The following is a 12,889-nucleotide window of genomic DNA, read 5'->3' as shown; positions in this document are numbered from 1 at the left end:
TCTGGAAAAGTCAATCTGTATCAGAATCGTTTTTACAGTAGCGACATGAAAACAACTGACAATTTTGTTCCGTCAATTGGACTAGAATTGCTTAGCTTTTGCAAACTTATAAAACTTATGTGCTCGTGGAATAAGCATTAAAATAAGCATACCTTCTAACTTAAGGGACGAATTGAGTTTAAAAAGAGGGAAGTTTACGCTGAAGAACTTTTGGGACAACTTAATAGTCATATGTAATGCTGTCTTTATGTTTTGGTTGATTTATTACAAAAAAAAAAAAAAAATTGTTAAGGGAAAAGCTTCAATTCTTTCCCGGTTCAGTAGGCTGCTGAGATTTCTCTACTTTACATTCTCCTTTTTCCTCTCCCCTCACCAAACCCCTTCTTCTCCATCTACAAACTCAACCATTCCCATCACACAACTTACATAACAATTCAACCATCAAAATGGCTTTATCCACAAATCGGACGGTTAACCACCTTCTAAAGCCATTATCCGCCGCCATCTGCGCCACGCGCCGCCTATCGTCCGACACCATCACCGTCGAGACTAGCCTCCCGTTCACCGGCCACAACATCGATCCTCCTTCACGCGCCGTCGAGACAAGCGCCAACGAACTCATGACTTTCTTCAAAGACATGGCGGAGATGCGGCGGATGGAGATCGCCGCAGATTCGCTCTACAAGGCGAAACTCATCCGCGGATTCTGCCACCTCTACGACGGCCAAGAGGCCGTCGCCATAGGCATGGAAGCTGCAATTACCAAAAAGGACTGTATCATTACGGCTTATAGGGATCACTGTTTATTCCTAGGGCGTGGCGGAGGGTTATACGAGTCATTTACGGAGCTAATGGGGAGAAAAGATGGGTGTTCGAAAGGAAAAGGAGGATCAATGCATTTTTATAAGAAGGAGAGTGGATTTTATGGAGGTCATGGGATTGTAGGTGCTCAAGTTCCTTTAGGTATTGGACTTGCTTTCGCGCAAAAGTATTCGAAAGAGGAGCATGTAACTTTCGCGATGTATGGTGATGGTGCTGCTAATCAAGGACAGTTGTTTGAGGCTTTGAATATGGCTGCTTTGTGGGATCTTCCTGCTATTCTTGTCTGCGAGAATAATCACTGTAAGTTTTATACTTTTTTCCTTGTTTTTTCTGTAGGTATAATATAAAAGTTTATGTTATATACACTATTACTGGTTAAAAAAAAGATCTACACTGTCAGATCATCTAAAAGATATCTACTGGTAAAGCTTGGTAAAAATGTGGGATTTGTAATGTTGAAAATAAAGCAGGTTATGTGCTACAATAGGTAAATATGATTGATAGTGTAAATTCTTACACTTACACTGTATATTACTTGAACTCATACTATAAGAATGTATGTGCTTTATACTCTAATGGAGTAGTGGGTTTGTTAATATTATGTGGTGCAGATTTAGTACTATGAATAGCATTTGATGTGCATGAAAAAAGAGAACAATTTATTTGGGCCTTATATGAGTTGGAAGCAAAGAATTTGGACTAAATGCATAGGATTTGCGTGATTGATTTTGTTGATGCAGATGGAATGGGGACAGCAGAATGGAGAGCTGCAAAAAGTCCAGCCTATTACAAAAGAGGGGATTATGTTCCTGGTTTGAAGGTGACACTCTGTCACTTGCAAATCCATTGTTATGATTTGTAGATGGAATTTGGATGCTTTCATCTTTACTTTATGTGTTTAGTAGGTACTGAAGACAATATTTGGCATCAGATATGTAGAATGGCCAGCTTCTCTCCAATTTGAAGCCTGGAATATGCTGCTAGATTAGCTTTTAAAAAGTTTGTCTGTGACTATATATTTTGAAATTTGTCGTCTTAACTAAAAAGAATGAAATAGCATATAAAGATTGTTAGTGCTATCCTCATTTTTTACCATTAATTTTAATGTGAGCATAGAAGTTCTTTAACTCTGCAGTTGTTAATTCTTTGTGAATATAGTCATAGTACATGTATGTAGCTTTATTAGGTTATTGCTTGCAGCAAGATGCTTTAGAACTCCAGAAAAAAATTGTGAAAGTCTTTTTTATTCTCCTTTTTCCGACAACGGTGGTGCCGGCAGCTTTCTTGCACCTTGACTAGCACACACCATACTTGCTACCTCCTGCTAATATAGGTACCAAGTAACTTTGCCCCCAAGGCTAAGATAGACAAAAAAAACTACCTAACCTTTTTTGCCTCAGTTGAGATTTGAACCTTGGTCTTTCATGGTCCATTTCAAGTTCATTGACCATTAGGTGATAACCTTGGGTGTGGAAAAATTGAGAGAGATATATAACAGCTATTTCAGAACCCATGAATGACAGCTGCAGAACTATAATTCTTATGAAAGTTTGCAGCTGTTACATCTTCATGGATAAGTATGATTTTATGTATGCATGATGCTCTATGATTATATGTATGCATGATGCTCTAGACTCTGGAGATAAAATTGGGAAGTCTTTTTAAATAGCTAACAACTGGGAAAGTTAAGGTCCAAAAGCTAAATGAATGTAAAATTGATGAAGAATTTATGTGAGAAAACTGTTTTAAGAAACCTGCGATGACAAAAACTGTTTCTCTCATGCATTTATTCGGTTGAGGATGGCCCTCAAGGCTCACATCCCTCAAGGGTCAAGGGGTGGTTGTATTTTTGAACTATTAGGTGGACAAGCAGGGTGGTGTTATTAAAAGTCATCGCTTTTGTTCTTAAAGTGATGAAGCAATTCTAAGTGAGGGGTTATTGCTCCACAGGTGAAGCTATGCCATTTATGAAAGTGTGTGCTTCAAAGCAAGGACTCGCGGAGTGATCTCAACTAGTTTTGAATCTCAAGTTTGAGGAGTTGGATTTATATCGATATTATTGTATATTGGATAAATTAGTTATATCAATTGCAATCTGATCATTATAGTACTAAATTCATTTATGTTGAGTATACTTTTTAATGTCATGAATTGTGTGCTTCACTTAACAAATTTGTGTGCTTCACTTCTCGATTTTGCTTCAAGTCTCATGGACCTTGTCGCTCTTTTCTGCTTTTTGTTAATAAAAGCATTGAGCAAGAGACAATATTTCTAATTGCTTGTTTATAGAATAAACGGTTGTATCCTTACTACCGACATCTCCAACGTAGTAGGAAAAAAGAAAAATGAGAAAGCTTTCTCCTACTGCCAAGATAAAGACCCAATGATCATTCTAAGTGAAAATCAAAATAAAGAATCTGAAAAGGTTGTAAAAATGTGCTATTGATGTTCTTTGTTTTATGTTTCAAAACAGGTGGATGGCATGGATGCACTTGCTGTGAAACAAGCATGCAAATTTGCCAAGGAGCATGCCCTCAAGAATGGACCAATTGTAAGTACATAGCATGCCTAAATTCCAGGATTGATATGTAGTTTCATTCCTCACGAGATTTTTGGTGATCGAATATCTTGTGTATGTGGTGTGGAGAGATGTTTCCAATACCGGATATTAGATATTCGTAGGACTCTTCATAGGTAGTGCCATAAAGTTGCATGTATTAGCTAAGGTTGGAAACAAGTAATATTGGAAGGAGGAAGGTTGCATGAGAAGAAATGAATATGAGATGCTAGACCTTTCAAATCACATGGCTTAATAGTCGTCATATTTTCTTCTTTTCCATAAAACATTCTAGTTTCTTGACATGTATATTCCATGTTTTATGGTTCTTAGTTTGACCAATGTGTTTCAAGTTCATAGAGCACTTTTCTAGGAGCATAAGAAAGTTCATCGGCTTGCTAGAGATAATTCTGTTCTTCTTTGCTCTCCTTTCTTCTTGAAGGGATATTTTGAAATTTTTGATTCACTATAATTATGCTGTTACCTCTAATATTAAAAGGAGAAAAGTGGCACGGGGAAGAGATGAATATGAGATGCTAGACCTTTCAGATTACATGAATTAGCAGTCATTATATTTTCTTCGGCAAAGGGTCAAATATACCCCTTTACTTTCGAAAATGGTTTAAGAATACCCCTCGTTATACTATTGGGCTATCTATGCCCCTGCGCCGTCATACTTTGGAACAAAAATACCCTTATTTTGGATGGAATGCCACGTGGCAGCACCATATTAAAATGACTCATTTCTTTTTTTACCCAATCCATTTAAAAGAAACCCACCACCCGACCCAAGTTTCAAGAGTTGTGGACTGTTTGCTGCGTACGTTTCCATATCTCTATTCTAGCATTTCACAACCATTTCAACTGATACGTATTAACAGAATAAAACCAAAAAAGAAGCCAAAAACAAATCCATGCTAAGGAAATAAATATTGGACAACTGATAATTTGCACGTCAATTTCTCTGACATGCTTTCTGAATAGCAATAACTAGGTACGAGAAAAATAAAATTGGAAAACTGCAACTAACATATATATGCAAATCTGGATAATTAGCCAAAAGTAAAACTGGAAATCAAAGACTAAAGCACTTACATAATTTACCAAAACTACATCACACAGGACATAATTTTGTATCTACTTTGTAATACCTGTTAACTCTTTTTTCATCTCACTAAATCCAACACAAAATAGTTGAGAACTATAATTAAAATACTGTAGAACACAATTCAAACAAGGCTGCATATTTCAGCGCATTGAACCCCATAAAGGTACACTAAAACCAGCAGAAAACAAGTCCAAAACTAAGAAAAAACTGCAGCAAACAGTCCACAACTCTTGAAAACAGTCCACAACTCTTGAAATTTGGGTCGGGTGATGGGTTTCTTTTAAATGGATCGGGTAAAAAAAGAAATGGATCATTTTAATCTGGTGCTGCCACGTGGCACTCCATCCAAAATAAGGGTATTTTTGTTCCAAAGTATGACGGCAGAGGCATAGATAGCCCAATAGTATAACGAGGGGTATTCTTAAACCATTTTCAAAAGTACATGGGTATATTTGGCCCTTTGCCGTATTTTCTTCTTTCCCATTAAACTTTCTGGTGTCTTGAGTGACATGGCACTATTCTGTGTTCTCTGTTTAACTAATGTGTTTCATGCTCATAGCCCCCTTTTTAGGAGCAGAAAAAAAGTTCATCAGCTTGCTAGAGATAATTTTTTGTTTTCTTTGCTCTCCTTTCTTCTTTAAGAGAATTTGTGATTCACAGTAGTTATTCTATTACTTCTGGTAACTGATCCTTCCATTGCCAGTTTGTAGATTTATGATGCATATTGATCCTTTGGAATAGTGTGGTTGAATCATGTCAATGTTTGCTGAACGCTTAATGGGTTCCATTACTTTGAACTTTTATTTCATTTCATTTATTACTCTGTCATGTCATTGCTTGTTGAAGTTGTTGCGAATTCCGTTTGTTCTTCCAATGTTTTAATTTCATTCTTTCCATATCATGGCAGTTTAACTTAAATCCTCTCTCTATTTTGTTCAGATTCTTGAAATGGACACCTACAGGTACCATGGTCACTCCATGTCTGATCCTGGAAGCACCTACCGTACACGTGATGAGATTAGTGGTGTTCGACAGGTAAATAGTTTATTTAGACTTTTTAACATTCTGAATGTGCTGATGAGTCATGACGTATCTTGATAAGGTTATCTTTGTCATTACAGGAACGTGATCCTATTGAAAGAATTAGGAAACTCATATTAGCCCACGATATAGCCACTGAGAAGGAGCTGAAGGTAAGTTTTGATATCATGTCAAAGTTCGGAACCTGGTACCATATATCCGATAATAGATTGGGTATGTGACTCTTGACCTGTAAAATGCTGTTAAACTATTTTTTCTCTTTTTGTTCTGTGTAGGATATCGAGAAAGAAAAGAGGAAAGTGGTGGATGAAGCCATTGCTAAAGCAAAGGTGAGAAGATGACGTGACTTTGTTCTATCTCTTCATGATCCTAGAATTATAGGAATTTCTTTAGGGCATAATAGCTGATTACTGATTGCTCATTTATTTTCAGGAGAGTCCCATGCCTGATCCTTCAGAACTGTTTACCAATGTATATGTGAAAGGATTTGGAGTTGAGGTGCGCAGTTGTTTCGATCCAGCTTTTTAGCTCTTTGTTATACTAAGAAGATACCTATGTTCATAAGTCTAGTTATAACCATTTAATTATCATAATGGTAATATAAAATTATCTTAGGTATGTAAGAAAGCCCGCATCTCATTCCACCCCTCCCCCCGGAAAAAAAAAAGAGGTATTGAAGTTGGATACTATGATTCTGTGGAGTTTTTATGATACAGAAGTGCCGAAATGTCCAGTAGATTGGTTATGTGTGCCCATTATATTTGTTAGGACACATGTTTGACAAGTGAAAAATACTTTACATAATGCTTAGATGCTATATGGTGGACTGCCTATTAAATTTCAGAAGTAGTGTTAGTGACAGCAACTCCTTTCTAAAAGTGGCCTATAACGTTTAAGTTAATAGACTACGCTTGACGATGTTACCTTGCAATTGATATGGATCGGGGATCTTTGTCTATTCAATATTATGGTCACTTTTTGACTGAAGCAAGAAAAGGTTCCTAAGCTGTAGTTGGCACTAGAATGCCTAATTGGACCAAGTAGATTAGATATTGCTGTTAGATTTACCTTCCTGTTGACCATCAATTGCGAAGGGTAGTCGTTCTTGTTAACTGCAGTAGCATGTTAGTGGCTTGATTTGATTATCTCTTGATCACTAGTTCCATATTGTGATATAGTATAGTCACTAGGATGTGGTTATTCTTTCTTCAGTTTGATTACACCGGTTATAATTGAACCTCTTTGGAGCTTGTTCATGTCATGTGGAGTATGTAGTGATTGGAAGAAGCATTAGGAAAAGTTGGGAGACTGGTCTCTTAGTATTAAACAGAGCTTATGTAATTAAAGGGATGGAGTAGCATTATTAAGCAATTACTCTGTGTCAAAAGCTATGGAGGATCCGGAGCCAGGTTTGTACCTTCTCATGGATGAAATGAGCAACTTACTAGAATTGTGCAACGAGTTCGTAAGCAACCAACAATCTCAATGTGATCCTCGATGTTTAATTCAGATTGTGTGGGAATAATATTGTTTATTGTATATAGGAGTGACCTTTCGGAAACAGCCTCTTCGCCTTCATAAGGTAGAGGTAAAGTCTGCGTACACATTCCCCTCCCCAGACTCCACTTATGGGATTCCACGTGTGGTTGTTGTTGTTGTATTGTATATAGGAGTGCTGGATTGGGTTTGAACGCAATTATTGGTCCTCAAGCGGGGGAGATCGTAATGAACAAATTGAAAGAGAATTAAAGTATTAAACTTACTGATTAAAAAAAAAATTGAAAGAGAACTCTCCCATATCGATTCGAAAGGGGGTTTGCGAGAGGTATGCAAATAGATGTGTTCCCTTTTTATAAGCTAGTCTTTTCAGTTACTGTGGTATGCCCGTTATTCTTTTTCTTTCTCTCAACTCAGTCCATTGAGCCAGTCGAGGCTTCTCTCTCTCTCTCTCTCTCTCAGTTTAGCCCATCAAGGCACTTACTCTGCTCAAAACACACTTCTTAGTCTATTAACCTTTGTCTACTCTAAGTTTAGCCTGTTAAACCTACCGTTTTTGCTCCAGAGCCAAGGCTTACTCTCCAGCTTTTTTGCCACTTTGGTTGTCAAAGAAAAATGAAAAAAAGGCCTGTCAAAGAAAAACAAACCAAAAGCAAAAGTACTCTTCAATTCACGTGTAATCTGGTATTAGAGACAACCTTTGGTAAGTCCACATTAAAGTTCACGTGTAAATTTTAACAATTGAATTATACATACAATAGGGTGTTGAGCTATATCCCACATTCGACATAAAATATCCACAGGTGCATAAAGTTTTTGGACAAGTCCACCCTGTCTTAAGGTTTTGTTTGGGGTTGGATGTTCAAAATGTTTCACAGTTCTTCTTTATGATTGACTCATTGTGTTAGTTCCTTATAAATATTACTGTGGCTTGTGGTATTGCAGAAGCCACCAGATGATTTTTCTGTTCCCGGAAGTATTTATATGATGACTTTAACCTGTTTATTTTAGTATGGATGTAGAGAGGTGATCTAGTTCTTGGGCAGCAGAAAAAGTGATTTGATTTGTTACAGGGAATGGTAGATTGTTATTACACTGAGTAATTAGAAGAATAATATGGCTATATAGCAAATAAAAGAATGTTTCATAAATGATGGGTTTCTTGAAGGAAAGGTCTGTTTTTGAGTGAACCACTAGTTTCTCATGTTTAGATGGCATGACTGACTGGCGTGTGTGCTTTTCAGGCCTTTGGAGCAGATAGGAAAGAAGTCAGAACTACACTTCCATAAGGCAAAGGATATGGTTGCATTTTCTGATTGCCTTGCTTGGAAGTTGGACCCTGAAGAGGGGGAGATAACTGCAGACAACAATAATTCTGATGAAAAAAGCTCGAGTTTCTTCTGATTGCATATATATTGGAATTGTTAATCTTTATTGTAGGAAAAGGTTCTTTGTTTATGATTTTTTGCTCTTGCTGCAGACAGTTGGCTTATGAAATTTCTTACAAATTTGCAATTTCATATAGTAATAAATTTGAGCATGCAAGCACTTACTTTTGTAGCTTGAGTTGCTTTGTACTCTTAACATTATTACCTCAATTTTTGTGTCGACTTGTGTCCATAACTAAATTGTTACTTGTTTTTTTGAGGGAAGCAATGTTAGCCACACTGTTAATCGTGCCCTCAATACAAAGGCAAAGTGCAGATTTGGCATATTAGGGAGAAGGAAGTGGTTTTATGATTGGACCTGAATTCCTTGAAATGTTAAATTTCTGCTAAATGCTTTCGGTCTTGTTTGGGGTGGACGAAGGCGAAGTTTTTTTTGAATGGAATATCTCCTGCAGAATTGCATTTCAAGCCAAGGATTACTAATTATTTTTGTGTCCATTGTTGAGCATATTTTTCCATTTGTTATTCTTGTCTCTATTATAACCTTTTTTCTTTTGAATAACTGCGGTGTTTGGGTAATTCTGCTTGCATCTCGATTCTGCCTATCAATGTCTAGATCTCTCAACTCCTATGTTCCCCCTCTTTTGAGTCCTAAAACCCTTAACTTGCTCCTTCCAGCCCTCTTCTTCTCTTATGCTTTTCTTTTTTATATATTACCTAACCTACAAGAATGAATTAGCATAAGTGGTTATTGTTTGGAGAAATCTGCCCCTATGTTATTCTGATGAACCAGTTAGCTTCAGATTGTAATAGAACCTTATCACTTCGTCGTAGGTTAGAGGTCCTATTGATTTGATCCTATGCTAATTACGCTCTATAATCTGACGAAAACTAAATTTGTTTACTCAGCTCCTAGGTGGTTAAAGAGGACAGAGTTAAGGGAGAGGTCAAACTTAAACTTTCATGTCTTGCAAGGGGAAAGAATTGAGGACAAGAGGGGATTAGCTTCAGAATTGTTGACTTTTCCCCTCTATGCAAGTTGAAGGGAAATGAGGATACCTCTACCCTCTTAATTTGTTTTTTTTTTTTTTTCCTGAATTTATCTTTCAACCAAGAAAGATAGTTTTCTACTTCTTCAAAAGCACCACTCAATGTAATAAAAAATTCTTACTAGTATAATGAGTTATATTGAAAAATTCTTATCATTAGGCGTTTGGATAATATTAGGTTAAATTTGAGAAAAAACATTATAAACTGAAAGAACATTTGGAAGTTGTAAATTGTGCTTGAACATGGATTTTTTTAAATAAAATTGTGAAGGTAAAATTTTTGTGAGTGAAAATAGTACTTATTTAACTTGAAATACTACTCAAACTAATATTTAATATTTCAATTATATTTTTAAGAAGTAAATTTCATGGGTGGTCTTTCAACTTTGTGTTCATTACGCAAAAATCATTTTTCTTCTTTTTGTTACGTAAAAATCATTCAACTTTATGTTCATTACTCAAAAGTCACTTTTCTTTCTTTTGTTACATAAAAATTATTTTACTTTGCTCTATTTATCACAAAAGTCACCTTGGCCAGACTTTATAATACTTTTAATTGAAAAGTCTATTATGTCCTTGACATTATAAATCCTCTCATTTATGTAATACCTTCTATATTATATACTATATAATATATTTTTACCTGGGTATTTTACTTATAATTAAAAATACTTTAAATTATTTTATTTATTATTTTTATAATATATCCATACATCTAATTTTTTTCATGGCACTCAATTTGTTTAATCATATTCAAACATGAACATATATTTAAATATAAAAATGATAAAAAAAATATTTATTTAAAATAATAGAAACAGATTTGTTTAACAAATCATAGTTCTTTTATAGTCAAAAGAAATTTTTAAAGAAGTTTCAAAGATATTTGTCTTTAATATTAAGTTTTTTAAAGCTTCATCTGTTAATATTGTTGTTGTTGTTGTATTAATCTGATGTGTCATTTTGTCGAATGTGCGTATTTTATTTATTAAATTAATGGGTATGGCTTGGCTGATAAATCAATGAGCTTTGATTTTTTAATTTTCATTAAACATATTTTATTAAGCATGATTAAGAACGTGGACTTGATATTTATTTACGGTAATGTTACTGACATATTTACTAATGCTACTTATATATTTTAAAAATTAATATTAAGAAAAATTAAATTTACGAATATATTATAAAATAATATTAAGTTATTTTAATTATAAAAAAAATCTGTGGGTAAAAATATATTATATAACATATAATATAGAAGGTATTACATAAATGAGAGAATTTATAATGTCAAGGGCATAATAGACTTTTCAGGTGAAAAGTTTGTAAAATATGATCAAAGTGATTATTGTGATAACTAGAGCATAGTAAAATAATTTTTGTGTAAAAAATGAAAGAAAAGTGACTTTTGGGTAATAAACACAAAGTTAAATGGCTTTTACGTAAAAAAAAAGAAGAAAGAAAAGTGACTTTTGGCTAGTGAACACAAAGTTGAATGATCACTGGTGAAATTTACTAAGTATATTTTTAAGTACAAAGCTACACGAGTATCACGAGCTCTTTGTTTCCCTCAAAATTGGATAACAATTAAATTTGTAAGTGATTTTAAGGATATGCGGATTAATTTGATACAAAACGATAAATTGAGTTAGAATGGAAAAGTAAAGATACAGTAAATTTAAACCATGCGAGCAGGATGATTCCAGCCTTAGTGAAGCATTCACCCTCGATCCGGGCTCACAACGGACAATTTTGATGAACGAGAGAAAAGGCTTATAATAATAGTGAAAATAGTAGTATATTGCTTTGGAATGCGTGTTATAATGTGTCTAATGAATTATCAGACACCCCTTTATATAGTAGGGGAATCCTACTCTAAGTACAATTCTATAAAAGGTAAAGATCTTCTGTTTAACTGATTTTCGGTTCTTCATCGATACGTGTCGAGATCAATGCCGTGATATCCGACCAGTTGCGGATATTACGGCCTTCTGTTGGTCGTGCTTGATTGCCCGACAATGTTCTCCGAAGTTTTTTGGGATTTGGATCGATCTCGAATCATAATCCCGATATTCTCGAGGGCAGGCATCGTGCCCCCGGATTCTGACTCGATGAGACCTTTGCTTCGATTCCGATCCTTCGCAATCATATCTCGAGCTCGTTTCATCCTATTGGAGGCCGGAGTGTATCATGAGCTCGGTTTTTACCCGGAGAACAAGCTGACGAGAAACGACATGAGCACCCCGATTCCTTCTTTAATACGCCGTGATAGAAACGACAAAAAGCCCGAAACGTCTAGTCAGTCATGTCATAATGGCCTTAAATGCACGTCGGCCGTCAGTTGGTTGTTCTTGGACACGAAGTGTCGCGAGGCCCCTATAAATACCTTCTCATTTGTTCATTTTTTACTTTACGTTCAAACCTCTACCCTCGTGCCTTTAGAAATCTAGTACCCTCTTTTACACTCTAATATTTTTACCTCCGTTACTCAAGTACGTTGCAGAATTTTTACTCGTCTTCTACTCAAGCCAACACATCTGAGCTGTTAACTTTTACCCTTTCTTTATCTTTTTCAAGTTTTTCCTATACAACAATGGCCAAAACCTCCAAATCTGTTCCCAAAAGGTCGCTTCTACCCCCCAAACGACTGCCGGAACCAACGAAACCACTTCCGATGTGGTCGACCTCGGGAGATCCGCTGCTAACATGGTTACCAATGAACCGGCTCCTAAACCTCCCTTGAAGATGTTCATTCCCGGGGGTTGTTCGATCGCTGATAACTTCAAGGTCGAGAAGTCCTCTTCGGTGCAGGGTCGGCATGAGGAGTCATCGAGATATATTTGCTCGATCACCGAAGATTATCTCCCCTTAGTCCGAAAGGACTGCAATTAGGCCGAAAAGGACATAGTGTTCCCCAACTATGAGGAGGCCATTACCACCCACATTGAGGGATACCTAAGTGTCTATACTTATCCCTTTACGCTGGGCCCGGTGGATCCGGTCATTATAGACTTTTGTAAGAGGTACGAGGTATGCCTTGGCCAGATCCACCCATCATTATGGAGGATCATAATCCTCCTTTGATTTTTTGTGAACAAGATCGACTCATGTCGGTTCACCGTAGATCATCTGCTCCGTCTGTACAGTCCTCGAATCTTCCGAGGGGGGCTGATAAAGCTCGTGCGCCAGGCTAGTAAGGCCCCATTTTCAAGCATCGATGAAGACAGGGATCGATTTTGGTAGGGACGTTTAGTTTGGGTGAAGACCTCGGACTTGATTACGTCTGAATCTAGGCTATTCCCCGAGAAGTGGAGCGCATCACGTAAGTACAACTTCTTTTTGAATTTTGATTTTATGCTTATCTCCCTTTTTCCTCATTGGTGTTTGTGGTTGCGCAACTGTCGCTCAAGTCCCGAATGTCGTTCCT

At 36.3% G+C, this 12,889-nt stretch overlaps 1 protein-coding gene across 1 annotated transcript; it reads left to right on the top strand.

The window, feature by feature from the left end:
* Positions 1-210: 210 nt before the first annotated feature.
* Positions 211-8,635, top strand: LOC107760137 (pyruvate dehydrogenase E1 component subunit alpha, mitochondrial). The gene is made up of 8 exons (XM_016578155.2): positions 211-1,122; positions 1,563-1,642; positions 3,296-3,373; positions 5,427-5,522; positions 5,609-5,680; positions 5,804-5,857; positions 5,961-6,026; positions 8,270-8,635. Exons 1-8 carry the CDS (start codon positions 447-449, stop codon positions 8,312-8,314), a joined length of 1,167 nt encoding a protein of 388 aa, XP_016433641.1. The 5' UTR covers positions 211-446; the 3' UTR covers positions 8,315-8,635.
* Positions 8,636-12,889: the final 4,254 nt, after the last annotated feature.

Source organism: Nicotiana tabacum, chromosome 12 (genome assembly GCF_000715075.1).
Source record: "Nicotiana tabacum cultivar K326 chromosome 12, ASM71507v2, whole genome shotgun sequence".
In the NCBI taxonomy this organism is placed as follows: domain Eukaryota; kingdom Viridiplantae; phylum Streptophyta; class Magnoliopsida; order Solanales; family Solanaceae; genus Nicotiana; species Nicotiana tabacum.
Note: the sequence above shows the minus strand (reverse complement) of the source record. Positions and strands in the feature narration are given on the sequence as shown.